This window comes from Meriones unguiculatus, chromosome 1 (genome assembly GCF_030254825.1).
Source record: "Meriones unguiculatus strain TT.TT164.6M chromosome 1, Bangor_MerUng_6.1, whole genome shotgun sequence".
Lineage (NCBI taxonomy): Eukaryota > Metazoa > Chordata > Mammalia > Rodentia > Muridae > Meriones > Meriones unguiculatus.
The window spans coordinates 130,425,327-130,444,747 of NC_083349.1; the positions used below are offsets into that span (position 1 = coordinate 130,425,327).

The 19,421-nt window shown below is 36.7% G+C and overlaps 1 protein-coding gene across 1 annotated transcript in view; it reads right to left on the bottom strand.

The window, feature by feature from the left end:
* Positions 1-3,450: 3,450 nt before the first annotated feature.
* Positions 3,451-19,421, bottom strand: part of Bcap29 (B cell receptor associated protein 29) — a 35,599-nt gene continuing 19,628 nt past the window's right edge. Inside the window, exons 7-8 of the mRNA XM_021663193.2 lie at positions 9,266-9,366; positions 3,451-5,367 (exon numbers count right to left, since the gene is read on the bottom strand). Coding sequence (XP_021518868.1) covers positions 5,332-5,367; positions 9,266-9,366 — 137 coding nt within the window. The 3' untranslated portion in view covers positions 3,451-5,331. The remainder of the gene's footprint in view (positions 5,368-9,265; positions 9,367-19,421) is intronic.

Here is a 19,421-nt window from a genome sequence, read left to right on the forward strand (position 1 = left end):
AACACCCTAGTTTTGACAACCAAGAATGTTTCTAGGTATTACCAAGTATTTTAGAGGATTCTCCCTCCCTTTTAAATTAAACACCACTCATTTACTGTGGTCAGGGACTATGTTAGTCATTAGTGAGATCATCTCAGACAACATGTACCACAGCAGAAAATAAGAGTAAGAAGCCAGAATGGGCTGAAGTACAACATTTTGTATATATGCAAAAGTCCTGTGAGGACCAGGCTGTGACCTGCACAAGGATTAAAATGCTTGTGTGGTTGGCAGAGCAGGAGACAGATATGTAGGAGGCCTGGTAACATCCTGGGCTCTTAATCTTTTTTTTTATATTTTTTATTTTCAAGACAGGGTTTCTCTGTGTAGCCTTAGCTGTCCTGGACTCGCTTTGTACAGCAGGCTGGCCTCAGACTTGCTTTGTAGAGCAGGCTGGCCTCCAACTCACAGAGATATGCCTACCTCTGCTCCCTGAATGCTGGGATTACAGGTGTGAGCCAGCGCAACCAGCTTCGGGGTTTAACCTTAAGCGCAATAGAAAATACCACATGCCTTTTTTTTTTTTTTTAAATAGGTGGCTGCCGAGTATGCATGTATGAGAAGGATTAAAAGAAAGTGCAAGGAGACCAGGAGGGCTGTCTTAACTGTCCAGGAGAGATGGTAGTGACTTGGAGTTTGGTGATGGCAATACAGGCATAAGCAGAAAGGCTAATGCAGTTCTTGATCACTGCTATGGCTGGTGGGGAAGAACGAGTACCAATGGCATTTGTTTTCCAAACATCTTCAGGTATAGTGGAGGTTGTTAGAGATTTGTCCTGTACGTTCATGAATTTGTGTGGCAGCTGTGATAACCACCCACCTGTCAGGCAGCTTTCAATTTCATATCTACTTGATTCTGGAGATCAGAAGTTTTGCTGCCATGATCTAGGAAAGAATCTCTCTCTTGCTGCAGTTCCTAGGGGCTACTGAGAGCCCTTCGCTTTAATACATCATGTCAGTCCCAACTTCTGCGGTCACATTGCTTTTTATTTTATTTTTTAATCTTTTTATTTTTCTTCTTGAACCAAGGTCTTATTTTGTAACTCAAGATAGTCTAGAACTATGTAGCGTAGGCTGGCCTTGAATTCACAGTTGTCCCCATGCCTAAGTCTTTCTGTGCTGGGAATATGGTTGAGAGCCACTACATCTAGTAACACTCCTCCTCTGTGTGTTTCCCTCACCAGGGTACTTCTGACTGCATTTAGGCTTTACTCATTAGCTAGGATAATCACTCCATCTCAAGATCCTTAATTGCATCTTTTGCCATAGAAGGAATTACTTTTAGGATCCATGAATCAGGACAAGAACTAGGTCCCTGGAAGTGATTCTAGTCCCCAAAGTGCTGGGATAAATGCCCACAAGAGAACTTGGACTCTTAAGATATAAAGTGGGAATGCAGTTACAAATGTACAAGCAACAAAGATGGCTCCTGCTAATTCTACTGTTGTTCAGCTCTGTTATCATGTGTTCTTTCTTAGTGATCAGATCCACAGACAAATTACAGGTAGAGAGAAAGTTTGACAAACTTATATGACTATAATGAAAAAGGCAAAAATAACAGCCTGAGACATAAAGTCATTATTATGAGAAATAATTTAATATGGAGGGTACTTAAACCAACAGGCTATGTATAGGATTTGCTAAATACCAACATTGGAAAGTAGTAGGAGGCACTCTTTCATACTATCTAGTTCAAACCTTGGCTATATATTGTCAGGTCCAAAGAAAACTCCATCGCCCCCAAATTCTGGAAATAGACAAAAGACAACATTTCTGATGAACTTGTAAAGCTGGATTCCCCTCTATCAAAAGAGACAGTCACAGCTGGGTGGTTGTGGTGATACATGCCTTTAATCCCAGCACTCAGGAGGCAGAAGCAGGCAGATCTCTAAGTTTGAAGTCAGCCTGCTCTGCAGAGTGAGTTCTAGGACAGCCAGGGCTACACAGAGATACCCTGTCTCAAAAAAAAAAAAAAAAAAAAAAAAAAAAAAAACAAAAACAAAAGGGGGAAAAAAACCCAGCCAGTTACCTTATTGTAGCACTTGTTTTTTTAGAGCCTCAAACTCCCAACCCTATGTAGGAGAGAAAAGGTTAGTGGGGAGAGAGGCCCCATTACTGCTCTTGGTTGTTTAAGGTCAATGGGTTCTTTTAGGGCTCTATACCAATTTCTGTCAACAGCAGACACAGCTAGTAGTCTCCTCCATGCTTCTGCTTCCCAAGGTATTTCTCTGTCTCTCTGCTCCAAACCACCACACTGACTGTCTCTCCAAACTGCTACACACCACAGGCACTGCGTGCCACACCACCTCTTCCTTGGCTCTCAAATTTATATCCTCAGAGCCTTAAACCACAGCACTCTCAATGCTGCAAGCTGAAGGCTGTTACAAATTGGCAAAAGCCACGCCCCACACTAGATAGCTGTGAACAAACTATAGCCCAACTAAATCCTGCAGTTGGGGTTAAAGCAAAAACATATTTACATAACTGAGTTTTTAAAGAAACCCAAACTTCTATTACATCTTATCACTGGCATAAGGGACAAAGGCCTCTCTGTTGTGCCTATTAGCAGACCAAGGCACATGCTGGTCTCCTGACAGGCTCCCTCACAAGTATCTAGCTCTTTTCTTCTCCTTCCCTACAATAAACCTCCAGCTCAAGAGCTTCCTTCCCTCCAATTTCTTCTTTATGCTGGAGGACCCTGCAGTTTGAGGTTGCAGTTCACCAGGTTTAGAAAGCTTTTCTGAGCTTGGCACTAGATGGAGGACTCCCTCCCCACCAGCAGGGCCTCCCACTCTCTGCCCGATCTCATCTGGAGTGCAGACAACTCTAACCATATCTGTAATATGACCTTTGACACAGTTCCCTGCTAATATTCTTCTTCCTGCTGCCGATAGAATAATTAGGTATGTGTTCCCATCCATGATAGAACTGTGCTGCCAAATGCAAATACCACATTCTTGTACTTCAAACAGCAGCCAATACCGTACATCTACCCTGGGAACCCTCCACCCATCCCCCAAGAACTATTGGCCTTTGTTCGCCCTGAATAAAGTTGTTCGTCTCACTGAAGCTGGTCCTGGGGGCATCTTTCTGATGTACTCAGGGCTATCTGAACTATGTCTCTCTCCAACTCTGTTCCCCTCGCCCTTTTGGACTGGTTGCCAACAATCCCTGAGAAAAAGGGGAGACCCACATTTAAAATTCTGCTATTTTGACTATATCCTTTCTTCATCCTCTCTTGCCACTCTCTTTGTTTTCACCTCTCACTCTCCCCACCCTGTCTCCTGGCCAGTTCCAGTCTACTGGCCATGCACAGTCTACTATTTTCTCTCCCTGCTCTGGATTCTTCCAGATGCCTTTGGCTGTTCTCTCTTTCATATCTACAATAAAAACCTTTCCCTTAACCAGTGGTCAAGTTATCAGTTTATTTATACATATATGACATTGTTTAAGGTTTCACAAATTAAACTAGTTTGCAAATTAAGATGACTAATATCCAGGGAACTAGGATACCTGCATTTTCAATTCCTAAACCTGGCTCTCTTTTCTATTTCCCCCAGGAAAAATCCTCAAAAGTTTGAGCTCTCAAACTAAAGATCTGTAAAATTGAGTGTTGAGGTCTAGGCTTCCCTAACTGTAAACTTTAAAGTGCTTTTTTGGTGAAACTTTCGAATCCATGAATTTGTCAAACAGATTTTTCTATACTATACTATACTACACTAGACTATACTACACTATGAGAGATTCATATTAGTTTACATAGTAACCCTTATTTAAATATTAATATTCTCAATTTGGAAATGAGGAAAAGGAGGCCTAGTAAATTTGAATAATTTGTTCAAATCACATGACTAAACAAGTCAATAAGGCATGAGGCTAGGATTAGCTGTTGGTTCTAATTTTAAAGCTGTGCAGTTTCCCTTTAACTTATGTTATACTGACATAGCAATTGATATCTGTAGAGTAGGTTAAAATCTCACACACTCAGTATCTATATTTACCATTGTTACTCTCGCTTTGATATTTCTAAGTCTAAAGTCTGAGAGGTCATTGGGCAGTTTCCTTCTAATTTAGCATTCCCTTTCCTTTTTATTTATGGTGGTATCATCCCAGATCTTACCCCTTTTGAATGTCTTATTCATGTCTGATTTCTAGCACTAACTCCTGACTTTTATCTGAAATAAAATTAGGTATTACTCATTTTACCCACTTTACAGTGAGAACAATTAACTATACATAAAATTGGCATTAAAAATTATAGATAAAACAAAGACTAGAGTAGTACAAACTCTAATTATTATTTTGCATTTTTTTATATTTAAGTCACATTAAGACAAGTGGCTTTTTACAGTTAAACACTCAAAGTAACCTAAATCATATTACTACAATCATTATGTCCACATGAATATTTGCATGAAAACCAGTATTTAACTTTGGGAATTAGAGAGATCTATATGACACCAGTGCATGGATATTGAGGTAATACCTGTATATTACAAATACCTGTATTTCACAAGCATAAAAAACATTGCTTTTTGGATGTCATAAATGAGCTTTGTAAGTGGAGAATTCCACAGTACAACATAAGTTCAATTCAGTGTTATGACAGTTTTGCAAATGGAAATAAATTCTATTACCAGACAAACTTGAAAAGATAGAATACTAATTATATATGACTGAACAAATATCAATAGTATAATTGTACAAAAGCACAGTAACAAAAATACAACTATCCATAGTGCTGTCATATGTAGAGTAAATTACAGAATCATTAGGCTTAAAAAACCCTAAGGCCATTGTTTTCATTGTTCTCTGACTCTTCTCTATAAACACAGTGGCTAATTGTGGTAATTTATCCTTATTTCCCTGTGAACAAATTTTCTGCTACTGAGTACTATTTTCAAGCACATCATTTTCACCACCACTGTCCTCTGATTATTACTAAAAACCTAACTAAGCTTTCAAAGCTAATAATGGTTTCATGCAAATTTTGATCTAATTTGGGAAGTACATGGCTGGCTAATGAATTTTTCCTCTTACTGGTAAAGAATCATCATACACCAATGCTATTAGCAATATGTAAATATAATATGTAACATGCTTATATTTTTTAAAAGAGCTGAAATACATACTTTATATCTGACACATTTTACAGCCTATGTGTGTCTGTGGCGACTAACAGAGCTGCTTCTTTTTCTTTTTAAACTGAATTTTAAAAGTTTTAGTGGCTACCATGATAACAAATTTATTATCTTGACAAGGTGTATCACGATCTTCTTTTATAAAGTTAGTTCACAGGCCTTTCTTACTCTCTTTTTCAAAACGGTTCTGTTAAAAAAAAAAAGATAACAGATTAGGAAGCAAGTTTATAGATATGATTTATAAAATTGTATTTTGTCTAGTTATTAGAGAATTAAAAATAAAAAATATGGCTTGAGAAAGTCTAGAACTTAAAACACTATAAAACAAAAAGCAAAACCAGAAACCCCTCAACTAGGTGCCAGCACCACCCCCATCTTTCTTCTCTGCCCCTCCCTTCCACCTTCCTTCATTTAGTGAGAACTGGCTTCTCACATTGTTTTTCCAATCTACGATAGTGACTTTAAACTGATGGGACATGAAACAGGAATTAACCTTAAAAAATGAGTTGTATTGAGAAAGCAAATGTTTATGTCAAGAAAGAAATCTCATAGAATGTGACTATAGAATGCTACTGCTCTCACACAGAAAGCCCACCATCTATTGTTAAGGCTATCAATGCTTTTATAACAACTTAACATTAAATAATCAAATAGGATTAGAGGAGGTGTTTTGAATGGCAACATATTACTTCTACACTTTTATATGTACTTGACTGCTTTAGGTATAAATCAAAGTTTTAATGGAAATGATACTACCTTGTTATTCATGGCGTTCGCCTACATGAAGGGTGATTTTCCAAAACAAATTTAAAAATTAATGAGTGCTGATTGTTTGTGCTGCCAATAATACCTAGTCAGGGTTTTGTTTTTGTTTGTTTGTTTTTGTCTTTTTGGTCTTGTCTTTCCTTTCCTTTCCTTTCTAGAAGACAGCCAGGCCAAATAAGAAAAGACAAAGACTACATGTTTTGAAGGGACTGATTTCTAATATTTATTTAGTGCTGTTAACGGGGAGGGGCCTCAGCTGGGAATTTCAAATGGATTTAAAAGCTGCAAAATGAGATTTGGTTACGGAAAAGAAGCCAGTTTTTTTTTTGTTTTTTTTTTTTTACCACCTTTGTTTTTTTTATGTTTAAACAATTATTCATACTTGTTTCATTCCAACTATCACAATTATATAAAATTGAGAAAATTAGTAAATTTTCTCATGGAAATAGGACATAATTAAATTACTGAGACTGATCTGACAGTAGAACCTTCATGAGGACAAGCTAAATTCAGCTTTACACTACAGAAACATTTTCTATTACCTTTTGGTTGCTCAGAATCTGAATATCAGAGTCACTAGTAAGAGGATGGGTCCATAAAATGACATTTAAATTTCAGCTTGCTGCTTAAGTTTTCACAGCAGACAATGGATCATATGTGGGTGGGCAGGACAAAAATGTAACAAATCAACTAAGTACCTTCTGGCTATAAAGAGACTTTCCTGTTTAAGGATATGTAGATTCTTTCTTGAAATAGGATCTCATTAAGGTAGCCTATCTCTCACTTAAGTGACAATGCCCCTGGAGGTCAAGTGATTTAGAGGGTTACAGGAGCTATTTAGTCCTTTAAACAGGTATTTCAGGAAGTCAGGTTTACAAGTGATGAGAAAAAAGGCACACAAAACATAGTGGTAAGGTTTAGCCCAAGCATTAGCAACAGCAGAAAATAACCATGAGTCTGGGCCAGAGGGCTAAGAGTGGGTAATTGGATGAGGACCTGCCAGTGGAAGCTGCCCACTGGAACTGTGACCAGGCAGTGAAGGGCTAAAGGTCAGCAAGGAAGGATCACCTAAACAGGAGGTAGGAGAAATCGGTGGTTTTCTCTGTTTCTGTTTTCAGCTTTCTACTAATGCCTCTGACTGGCTAAACCTGCCAAGGAGTCAAAAAGCAAGGGTCTGGAAATGTACATTTCTGCATGGGATGAACAGGGGCAGAAAGAGAATGGATCCAAGAATACACAGTTGGATGTACAGCAAAGGCTGGCCTTAATGATGGAGGTTGTAGAGAAAGATTTCCCGACTTTGATACTCAGCTTTAAATGTTCTTTCTAGCTCAATTACTTTGGAGCAAATCACCTAAGAAATTTTTATTCTTAACGTGTTTGACCACTAAACAAAGATAGTAAAATATTTTAATTCACTGAGTTGCTGTGGGAGTAAATATGATACAAATATAAGACTATATTAGTCAGGTGCTTTTTCCAGAGCACACTGAGTAAAAGTAAATGTAATATTTCAAACACAGAATGTGTTATAGCTGTTAGATTAAGGTTTCCATGAGTTATCAAATAACGCTCTACTGAAGACTGCATGGCACTTAGTTTATCGTGCATGTGTTTTTTTATTTTGTTTTGTTTTTTCCCAAAGAAGCATGTGGAACAACTCTTTTCTTGGAAAAAGTATACCTGCAAAAGCTTTCCACATCTTTTGCTAAGAACAAAGATGCTCCAAGCTGAAAGTTGTTTTTTTTTTTTTCTTTTTTTCTGAGAGTAGTGGGGAAACTGGAAGAAATCTTAACTGTTATGTAATCTTCAGGGTTAAGGAGTTACCCCCATTAAACTGTCAAAGTTACCATTAACTGTCATCACAATGGAGACATTAAGCAATAAACACTGACCTAAATGACTGAGGTATATTTTTTGTTTCCCTTTTTTCATTTAAGGGCCTAAACCTTTCTGGTACCTTGAAAACTCTTCCCTGTCAAAATGTGGAAAAACACGATAGTTGAGGATACCCTAGTCTCACGAATAGGAGGGGGTAAATTCTACCTAGACAAAAGGCCTCAAAAATACTTCTTTCCTTCCCATGCTGAATAATGAGAAAATCATAGAGTAGTTCTTGTCATGCCCTGAGGTCAGAAATTTCAGGATCTCTATAAACTGTAAGCATCTACTCTAGACCACATGTACTTAGTCTTTAGTGTCCTGAGACTAGGTTACATATTGGGAACAAGGTTATGTACATTTTTAGATTGCTTCTTGACTGGGTAACTGAAGGCTGAAGTAGCTGTTTGAGATGAAGTCAGTTTTTTACTAAAACTACAGAGGAAATAATACTGAAGACAACAATGATGATAGTTCAGTCTGCCATTTGCTCATTCTTTCCTTCCTCCCTCTTTCCCTTCTTTTCTTTGAGACACACCTAAATGCTGGGGTTAAAGGTGTGTGCCACCATGCTTAGCTAACAGCTTTCTAGTTTCTTGAGTGTTTATGTCAGCACCCTGCATTCTATTTAGTTCTTTCAACACTCCAGTGAATACGGCTTTATTGTTGTTACAGATGAAAGCAGAGAGTTTCATTCAGATGAAAAACACCATCTCAAGACCATACAGCTAGTATGAAGACTGACATAGGTACTATACGTGTAATCCAGGGTATATGGATACAGTGCCGATTTGCCACATGACAAGGCTGTCTCTGTATCAGTTTTTCCTATACTTTCCCCCAAAGTGTGCCTGGGTTTAACCTCAGGGCTACCATACTTCCCCATCATGCACTAGGCCTTTGTATCTTTTCTCTGCCACTCCCCCTCCCCACCATGGATGAATGTTTGGAACTGACTCTTGCTAAATTAGAGACAGAGCAAGAAAACCCATGACTTAATTTGAGAGTTGCTTTAACAAAGATCCCTCCCATCTTTAAATCAACTTTGGAGGTATAAATCAGGTATTTGAATAACATAGTTCTTTGCTCTAAGGTACTAAAAACAAAGGCTGGAGTAATCTGGTATGAAACCAAATTTTTGGCCTCACTTTGGCATAAATATGGCAAACATTCCAGATGGTGAAACATAAACTGTTCCAGAAACAGTTTTTTAATGGTTCTACTTTATAGTTCAAGTTTTTTCTTTAAAACTAAAGCAGAATGTTTTTAAATTAGCATGTTAGCAATTCTTTATCCTTTAGGTAAATATGACTTCTCTGGTTATTTAACAAAGACAGAATTAAACACACTATTTGAAATTGGGAGGGGCATGTAATCCAAATAGTTTACTTACATAATTATTATTTCAAAATCTATATACACAAATCCATGTCACCAACCTGAAGTTCTGAGTGTTCTTTCAGGAGTCGATCATACTCTTTTGACAGTCTCTCTGACTGCATCTTCATAGTTATCACATCTTTTTGTGCCTTTGAAAGGGCTAAAAATATCAAACATAATTTTATTTTGAAATGATTTTGAAGAATGAGAAAAGCTGCCAGACTTAAGTAGAAAACTCCTATTCAGCATACACTCCAGTCCCCAGCTGTTAACATCAGGCTACATGTTGTTATCATATTCTTTACACACACATTTGATACGTTTTGAAAACATGACTATTTTTTTCCTCTCTTTAATTTTTATTTCATGTGCACTGGTGTTTTGCCTTCAGGTATATCTGTGTGAGGGTGTTGGAAGTCCTGGAACTAGAGTTACAGACAGTTGTGAGCTGCCATGTGGGTGCTAGGAATTAAACCCATGTCCCTCTGGAAGAGCAGCTAGTGCTCTTAACCCCTGAGCCATCTCTCCAGACCCTCAACTCTTTTTTCTTTATTTTTTTCACTGTGTATTTTCTAACAATAGGGCATTCTCTAACACGACCACAGTGTAATTACTAAATTAAAAAAATTAATATTAACATAATACATTTAACGTTGTCACCCATAATTCAATAGTGACAACAGTCATAACCATGTCCTTTATATGTCACTTCTACTTTACAATATAGTAGATCACATTTACATTTTGTTTCCATGTTTATTTAGTTTTCTTTAATCTAGACTAGTTATTTTATCCTATTCCATTCTTCTCTTTTGTGACACTGAGATTTTAAAGAAAACAGGCCACATTAAAATAGAATGATCTATTTTAAATCAATCATTTGGGTTTGTCTGATGTTTCCTTATGACAGAATTCAGGCTGTGCATCCCACATACATGTGAATATGATACAGATAATGTTTAATACTTTCCAGGGCATACAAACACAACCGCTTGTAATGATCTTCTACCTTTTACTATGTCATTTTTGTTATCGTTTGCCCCTGTAACCAGAGTGCGTATGTGGGAAGATAGATTATAAAAACATCCTGCTCCCTGTTAACATGCCTGCCTGCCTCCCTCTGTTTAGAATCCACTGATAATTTTTGCCTTAACCAGTCATTGTTTAAACTAGCAAATTTTCTAACTTCATCATCTCATCTACACTATTCAGCTAGGATTGTACTGGTTTTGTTTCTCATCCAGCTACTGCAGTGCTTCTCCCCCTTCCCAATGCTGCGACCTCTTAACACAGTTCTTCATCCTGGGGTGACCCTCAACCATAAAATTATTTGGTTGTTATTTCATAGCTGCAATTTTGCAACTGTTATGAAGCATAATGCAAATTATAGGCTACCCTGAAGACGTTGCTATGCACAGGTTGAGAACTATTCACCTATTGGTACATCTGTCATCCATGTATCTTCAGTAGGACTGAAGGTCTGCTATTTTTCAATTACGTTTATCAAGGTTCAAATTTTCCTAGATTTGTTAGTGAGAACTTCAGGCTGGCTCCTACCTCTAATGGCTATGCTTCCACCTCTCCCCACCTCTCCTTCACCTTTTCCCTCTCCCCCTTTTCAAACTCTCTCTTGCTGTCTGTCTTTTTTAAAGGCATTTTTTTTTTCTAACTTTCTGGCACATGTTCCAAGCCCATCTAAACTTCCCTAGCATAAGGTGGTACTCAGGCATTATAAAGTAATATATAGGTCTATTTCTAAAAACCATAGTTAGTGAACTGCTTGCTATATAAAGGACCTCCAGCACCCATGCTGGGCACAATTATATATAAGTCCCTTTTATTGGATACATAATTCTAAATTAAATATCAAAGACTGGTTTCTAATAACTTTAATATATTATTTGCTAGCTGTATGAAAGGCAGATTATTATTTTTTATTTTTATTATTGTGGTGGTTAGATTTCATTGGGTTCACAGCCACAGTATAAAGAGTTATGCCTTAGTCTACTTGAAAACATGAAGCATGGTTATAGTGTTATCTTCAGATATTACTAAAAATGTGTAGGAACCTTCATTTCTGGTATATAAAAATGAAAATAGATTTCACAGACTAATAAAACCTGACTAGCTTACAACAGAGTTAAAAAACAAAACCACCACCACCAAAACACATTGATACTATGGTCTGAATTTTTCTACTCCCTACAATTTACATATTGAAACGTAATCACCAAAGTGATGGTATTAGGAGGTGAATCTTGGAAATAAATCATGAAGGCAAGGCAGAGCCCTCATCCATGTGTCTGCACCCTAAATAAAGAGATTGCAGATGGCTGTCTTCCCCTCCATGCTGTGAGGACAGTGATAAACCACCATCCAAAGCCAGGAAATGGGCCCTCCATGGCACCAAATCTCCTGGTACCTTCATTTCACACTTCCCAACCTCCAAATCTGTGAGGGATAAATTTATTTTGCCTATGAGTACTGGTTCTACAGTACCTTGTTATACCAGCCCAAACGGACTGAGACAGTTTCATTGGAAACTTGTATTAAACTGGGCTAGTTTTAATGTTAAAAATGATTTATACGAGCCGTTGTTCAAGCCCTCGGAAAGCTCCGCACCATTCGCTGTGGCTTCAAGGCTTTCCAGCTATATTTTGTAACGTACGACTTTCTGATTTTCTTTTCATTTTATGTGTATGGGAGTTTAACGTGCATGCATGCCTATGCATGCCTGTGCACTACGTCAGCGCAGTGCCTGAGGAGGCCAAAGAGTGAGCTACGTGGGTGCTAGGAACTGAACTTGGGTCCTCTGCAAGAATAGCCTGTACTCCAGCAGGTTTTGATACTAGAAAACAGTAGTGCAACAATTCACCATTTGCGTGGTCGTGCATGGTTGTGGTGCTACCATTTAGCAGGGGATTTGCAACCATGTTGGGACCATTCACTTTGAGTAAGGTTCAAATTCCTCGTTAGTGTTTCACTTTAAAAATTTAGATTAAGGCCCACATCCTACATGAAACATTGATATACTCAGAGATGTTTAACCTTAACATAAATAAATTTATTCACAGTTGAATTGTAAAAAAATGATTTATACTTAAGTGATTTGAATAAGTTATTTAGAACATTTAATACATGTTAGAGATTAACTCATCAGTTCCTTACTCTTTTTAATTTATAATTAACTGTATTACAAAAAAACCTTGAAAATAAAAATATCGGACAATGAAATTAATCAGACTCAAAGTGTATACTTCGATACCGTTAGAATTTCTATCTAGTTAGAATAACTACTCTGAAGCTGTGTCATACTGAGTTCATTATTAAGATACTTGGGAACCATTTACACAATATCTGTATGCCTATCTAGGAATTTCTTCTGCTTATTACTGATATGGACTGAAAACAACAATAAGCAAAGAGTTTTCATAGCTACTTATCAGATCAAGGTTTTGAACATGTTTCTTACTTTGCTTTGCATCTCAGTGGACATTAATAACCCTGATAATTACTTTCAAATCAAATTTAGTCCCATTACTGAAGGCTATTACTTCTTGAAGTCTCTTGGATAGTTTCCCAGTTCTTTACCTCTTGCTTTATACAAATGACAACGCTGTGTTTTGAATGCTTTCCACCTTCTGGAACGTATCTGTAACTGAGGGATTATATAAACGTTTCGTCTGACATGTGAATTTGCTTCTTTTAAGCTGTATCATTTTGAAAACAGCATATATATGAAAAACATTATTGGCCTAGGAGGTTTGAGGCAATATATCTAAGTTGTTGTTTCACTTTTCTTTATTATTTATTTATATTTCTTATGCATTGGTGTTTTTCCTGAATCTGTCTGTATGAGGGTGTTGGGTTCCCTGCAACTAGAATTAGACAGTGGTGAACTGCTGTGTGGGAATCAAACTCCAGTGCTCTTAACTGCTGAGCCATCTCTTCAGCCTCTGTTTCACTTTTCTTTATCTACAAAATGGGTTATCACTTGGAGCCTTAAAGAAATGCTGAACTACTTCCCACAGATGGACAGATTCAAACAGAAGCTATATTGCTAGATTAGTAGTCACCAGAACCCTTTAAAGTACATTTACCAATAACACAGAAAATAATTACAATGTTATAGAGATATTAATAAGTCAACATGTTCGTGCAAACAGACATATAAGTAGGCCAAACCATTTGTGAACTTTTCAAGTGTTGAACTTACATTTACAGAGCTATTTGCATACTGGGAGGAGTGGGCAAGACTAAAAAACTGTGTCAATCTATCATATCCCATACAGAGAAAACAGATACCACCAGTTAAGCACTGCCGGGAATTAGACTCATGACCAAACCTTTGGCAGAGTACAGGGAATCATAAGAAAGAAGGGGAGTTAGTCTGATGGGGAAAGGATAGGAGCTCCACAAGGATCAAATATATCTGGGCACAGGGTCTTTTCTGAGACTGACATTCAACCAAGGACCATGTATGGATATAACCTAGAACCTCCACTCAGATGTAGCCTGTGGTAGCTCAGTAACCAATTGGTTTCCCATAGTGAGGGGAACAAGGACTATTTCTAACAGGAACTCAATGACTGGCTCTTTGGTCTCCCCACCCCCGAAAGGAGGAGCAGTCCTGTTAGGCCACAGAGGAGGGCTTTGCAGCCAGTCCTGAAGATACCTGATAAAACAGGATCAGATGAATGGGGAGGAGGTCCCCCCATCAGTGGAATTGGAAAGGGGCATGGTGGAGATGAGGTAGGGAGGGAGGGACTGGGAGGGAATGAGGGATTGGGACACAGCTGGGATACAGAGTTAATAAAATGTAACTGATAAAAAATAAAAAAATTAAAAAAAAAGGAATTGGAAAAAAATATTTTTGGAGGCACTGACAAAACAGTTAAGGTTGGGCTGCTGTACGTATTTTATTTGGAAAAAAAAGTCTATAGATTTAGTGAAGACACTGAAAAGATTTCACAAGTCTCCTGAAGGCAAACCCAAAACATGGACTGAGGACATGGCTTCGTAGTCAGAGCAAGTGCCTAGACGATTTCATCACAGAAAAAACCCAAACAGTTAAAATTCTCACGAGGCAAAGATAAGCAATATACAAAAGGTCCAAGCTACAAAAGGCTATCTACAAAAGGTCCAGGGAGTGGAAGAAATATAATTATAATCAACAGAAACAATGGCTATCAGAGCTAGAGGAACAATACCTTCAAAATTCTAAGATTATACAGTTTATAAGGAAAGCTGAGGCTAAAGCAATATTTCATTCAATTTGATTCATTCATTAAACTATTTATCCCTTAGCCATGCAGTGGTGATATATGCCTTAAATCCTAGCACTTAGGAGGCAGAGGCAGGCAAATCTCTGTGTGTTCAAGGCCAGCATGAACTACAGAGCCTGTTCCATGACAGCCAGGGCTACACAGAGAAACCCTATCTTGAAAAACAACAACATTTAACCCTGATCTATTTTTTTTTTCTGCAGAGCGTATGTAAATGGTACACTCTACCAAAAGTCAAACAGAAAAAGTGAAATCTAACACATAGGTTAAAAAAACATTCATAATGATGATGAACAGGTATTAGTTATAATAATGCAACATAATACAAATTATGTTTTCATGAAGAATAGAAGTTAGGAAATGAGCCGCTTGAAATAAAGACATTGGTGCTTCTCTAGTTTTTCACAAGAAAGCCAAAAGATAATATTCTACACTAAAAGATCAAAAAACAACCACCTAATTGTTTAAGAACATGAAGCAAGTATCACAATAAATGGACCAAGAAACAGAATGGACTTGCTTCTGGTCACTACTAATTAACATTTAAATTTAAATACATGCAAAACTTGGGTAACTTAAAAAGTTAGAGAAAAAGAAAAAGAGAAAAAACAAAACAGATGCACTAGGTGAGTATTCTTTCCTATGACATACAGGAAATATGCAGATCCACTAGGTAATATGTTCAAGTTCATGCTTTACGGTGTATTTGTAAAGCAAACACTCTTAAGAGCTGAACAGATCTGGTCTCATTTTTATTTTCCTAACAGAATAGTAAGAGAACATGCTGATTTTATTTTCACATCAATTCTCCTGTCATGAGCTTTTATCCTTCCATACCACTGGGTTCAGCAGATGTTCTACATAAGCAGCTATACAGTAATGAGAAGTCATTTTGTTTACTGGCTCATGTCCTCTTCCTCCCAACGCTCCACCCAAGAGAGTTTAACATTTAAGATTTGAGAGTTAAGTGATGGATCAAACAAGCCAGGTCCTGCCCTAATGATTGCTTGAAACATCTTTCTGAAGTCAAGATTATTATTTAATTAACTACCTGCTGAATTTAAGTTTTAGAGAAAGGGAAGTCACTGTGAAATTTTCTCTCATGGAAAAAAAATAGAATTTAAAGGTCAAAAGGAGGAAGATCATCCCTATGGTCATGCTTAATTACATTACTTGGAGCTATATAACAGACATTGCAGTTTAGTCTGATACCTAATTTTAAAGGAGAGAAAACTCTTTCCTAAAAACATTTAACAACTTGACCAAGATTACTCTGTACTTCCTCACAGAGGCCAGAGTAAAACAAATTCTAATAGTAAAAACCTACTTTTGAGGCAAAGTTAAGAATGGAGTCAATTGATCAGATATTTCAAGTCCAAAACAGCTGTCTTACCAGGGTCTTTGAAAAATAATTTTTAATAATCCTTAAAACTTAACTTTTCATAGTATATAAATATTTTACTATAGAAAATAAACTAACAAGTCATTCATTATATACATCAAAGGTAATTATTAAATACTAATATTTGGGTATATTTTTTCCTAAGTGTTTTTAGAAGAGTTGTCTAGTTTAATTTTTCTGTAATTACCTTTGCAATAAAACTGTCTTCTATAAGGTGATATACTCATTATAAAAACTTTTACCATGAAGATCTTTTTGTTGTTGTTGTTCCTTCCCCTACCATGAAGCTCTTTAGTACATGTGTATAACTAAATAGGATATACAACAAAAGAACACCAAGATATCAAGTCCTTCTTTGTTTCTTAGAGGACCCAACATTTCATCTCCACAATTCACTGCTTTTGAGGATGATAACCAGCTAACAAACCTGTTAGTTATATGCTTTGCTATGATCAAGAGAAACGCCATTTCATCCATTTTGCTGCCAACTTAAGTTTATCAACACATTTAGAGACTTATGTTCACTGACTATATCCTTATCCTTTAGAACACTTCTTTATTCATTGTGCAGTTGGCTCTCCCGACTCATTTTTTGGTAGACTACTTCATGTATCATTTAAAGGAGGAAGTGAAACTACTGTTTTAAGTACATGTATTCGTTACACACATCTGTGCTTTACGATTTTTTTATTGCTTAATGCCCTCTGTAAAGATTACAGAAGCTTTTCCTTGGTATAGATCATTTTATTTGCTACTATGCCAATTATATATAACATATTTTTTCTTCATTACTATCTTCTCCATAGTTACTTTTCCTAGTCATCTGAAGACACTTAAAATATTTATAGACTTTAGAAACAGGTGAAGAGTCACAGAAAAGAAAACTATCACTAACTGGGACTGTAAAAAGGAAACAGACAGACATCGTTATATATCTGTCCTAAGAAAGTAATTTTTTTAATACAGGTTGGCCTCAAACTCACAGAGACCTGCCTGCCTCTGACTCACTAGTGATGGGATTAAAGGCACCTGTTGCTAAGAAAGCCATCTTATAGAAAGCAAAACTCATTTTATAGTTTGACAATAACATCAACCATATGTGGAGATAATATAGAGATTAATTAATAAATGCATTACTTGCCTAACTAAAAGGACTGGATATAGGTTTTAGTCACTTTAAAAAACTAATCTAAGGCAGGGTGGTTAGATAACTAAGTTTGCAAGGCATATTATCTATGGCTGCAAACCCCAGGACTTACAAGGGTTGAGGCAAGAAAATCAGGAATTACAGGCCAGCCTTAGGTACATAAGATAGTATCTCAAAAAAACTACCAGAAGAAAAGGAAAAGAAAGGATAGTTAAATTAATTATTCATGTCCACAATAATTTTATTACTAAAAGTATACATAGATTAGACTTGGAGAATTTAATTTTAGAAAGATATATGGTTTATTTGCCAGAACTGGAAATCCTGTGATTTAAGTTTGCATAAAAGCTTGTATTATTCTTAGAGCTCAGGCAGGAATATAGAAATTCGGCTGCACACAATACAAGTGTCCTGTGATTCTACATTTGGTTCTGCTTTTCAATTTCTATTGAAAAACACTTAATGGTTTTAGTCTTAGTTTCTATGTTAGTGTACTTACTACTGATGAAATAATTAAAGAAATATATTTCAAGGTTGTAAAATTTCTATGAAAGAAAATTTTACTTTTTTTTTTTCAAGGTATGGCAAGGTAATAGAGACACATTCACCCAGGAAGATAGTTCAATTAATAGTATTTTAAATAGGGTAAAAAAAAAGTCCTTATTTTGTGCTGCCAGCACTTAGGTACACATAACAGTTTTGTACACTTAGTCTCTGAGCTATTTATACATGCTTTATTTAGACAATTCATTAAACATTTGTTTTTCCCTTAATAGGTATACTTTTTTTCTTTTTGAATTAGGGTCTTGCTATGTAGTCTAGGTGCCTCAAACACATAATTCTTTTGTCCCTAGCCACTAAAGTGCTGGGTTTTTAGGTGAGTGTCCCCATGCCTTACAACAGGTATATTTTTAAAGAAAAGTGTTAATGATTTACAAAGCATGTTTTGAAAAATTCTTTAAATTTTTTTACAATTCTTTAAAATTTGTTGTAATTGCTTGTAATGCTGGAATCACAGGCTTCCACTCTTTCTCCCAGATTCCTTTTGAAGGAGACATACACTGCTAGATAATCTTTGCTCTAACGCTGGCAGCCCTAAGAATTTCTTTTTAAATAATGCATGTTACAAATGTAATCCTCTTCTTCTGCTTTGCTTTTGGAGTCAGGGGTGTCTTAGTGTAGCTTTGGCTAGCCTGGAACTTTGTAGACCAGGCTGGTCTTGAATTCACAGAGATCCACCTGCTTCTGCCTCTCCAGCTCTTGGGTTAAAGGTGTGCACCAAGCCCAGGATAATCCTGTTCTTAAAGGGATGAGGAACAAGTATTGTAATTTCCAGATAAGCCCCTCTAGCTTTACCATTGTCCAGATGTAGTCAATATTTGGGTGGTGCAGGTTTCCTCTATCTTTAAGAAGAAACACTGAGGAAAAGATTCAGTTGTAGGAACAAGTACTACTAATCATCCTGGAAGAGTCTTTAAGTCAGTCTTTTCAACAGCAGGTTTCCTATAGCACAGGTCTATTTTGAATGCTTATAAGCTTTATAAATTCCTTACCACTTAGGACTTGATTTTTCATGACAATGCCCTTCCCCAATTACTTACCACACTGGGATATCAGACTTATCGTAAAAAGGATTATTAAAGTGACAGATAGATCCTCGCACCTGGCTAGGTAGTCTTGAGTATAAATTAGGTGCTCTGTGATATATATGCTCTCTTCTCATCTCTTAAATGATATTACTGCATTAAAACACAGAAATAGTTTACTAATTGGTCAAAATCTGGGCCAGAGATTAAAAATTGGTAGAACATGTACTATTATTAATAGAGTATTCTTTAAAAATATTTACTTTATGTGTGTGCCTGAGTGTATGTATATAGCTATGTGTAAGCAGAAGCCTGTGGAGGTTAGAAAAGGGCATAAGATACTTTGGAACTGGAATCACATAAAATTGTGAGCTGCCATGTCAGTGCTGGGTCAAACTCCTAACACTATGCCATCTCTCCAGTCAAGAAGTAAGCACTCGAAACTGCTGAATCATTTCTCCAGCCCCTGGCACAGTGTTCTAAATAACTTCCTAAGAAACACTACTTTTCCAATTTGGTGCTAATATTAGTTTAAATAAACCTTTATATTTAATACTTTATTTTCACTAACAACTTTGGAGAAAATATTTAGGGTGGACCACAGAAGCACAAAAGAAAATTCCTTTGGGAAACATCCTATAAAAAAAAAATGACATTGCTTTTACTTGGCTTTCAAATCTAAAAGATCATTCTGAAACGCTCTTAAGCATTGTCCCTGTAATACCCTTAATTTCTAGGAAAAAAAAAAATGAGTATTTGATGAATTGGTATGTCAAGCCTTGTACTGTTAAAATC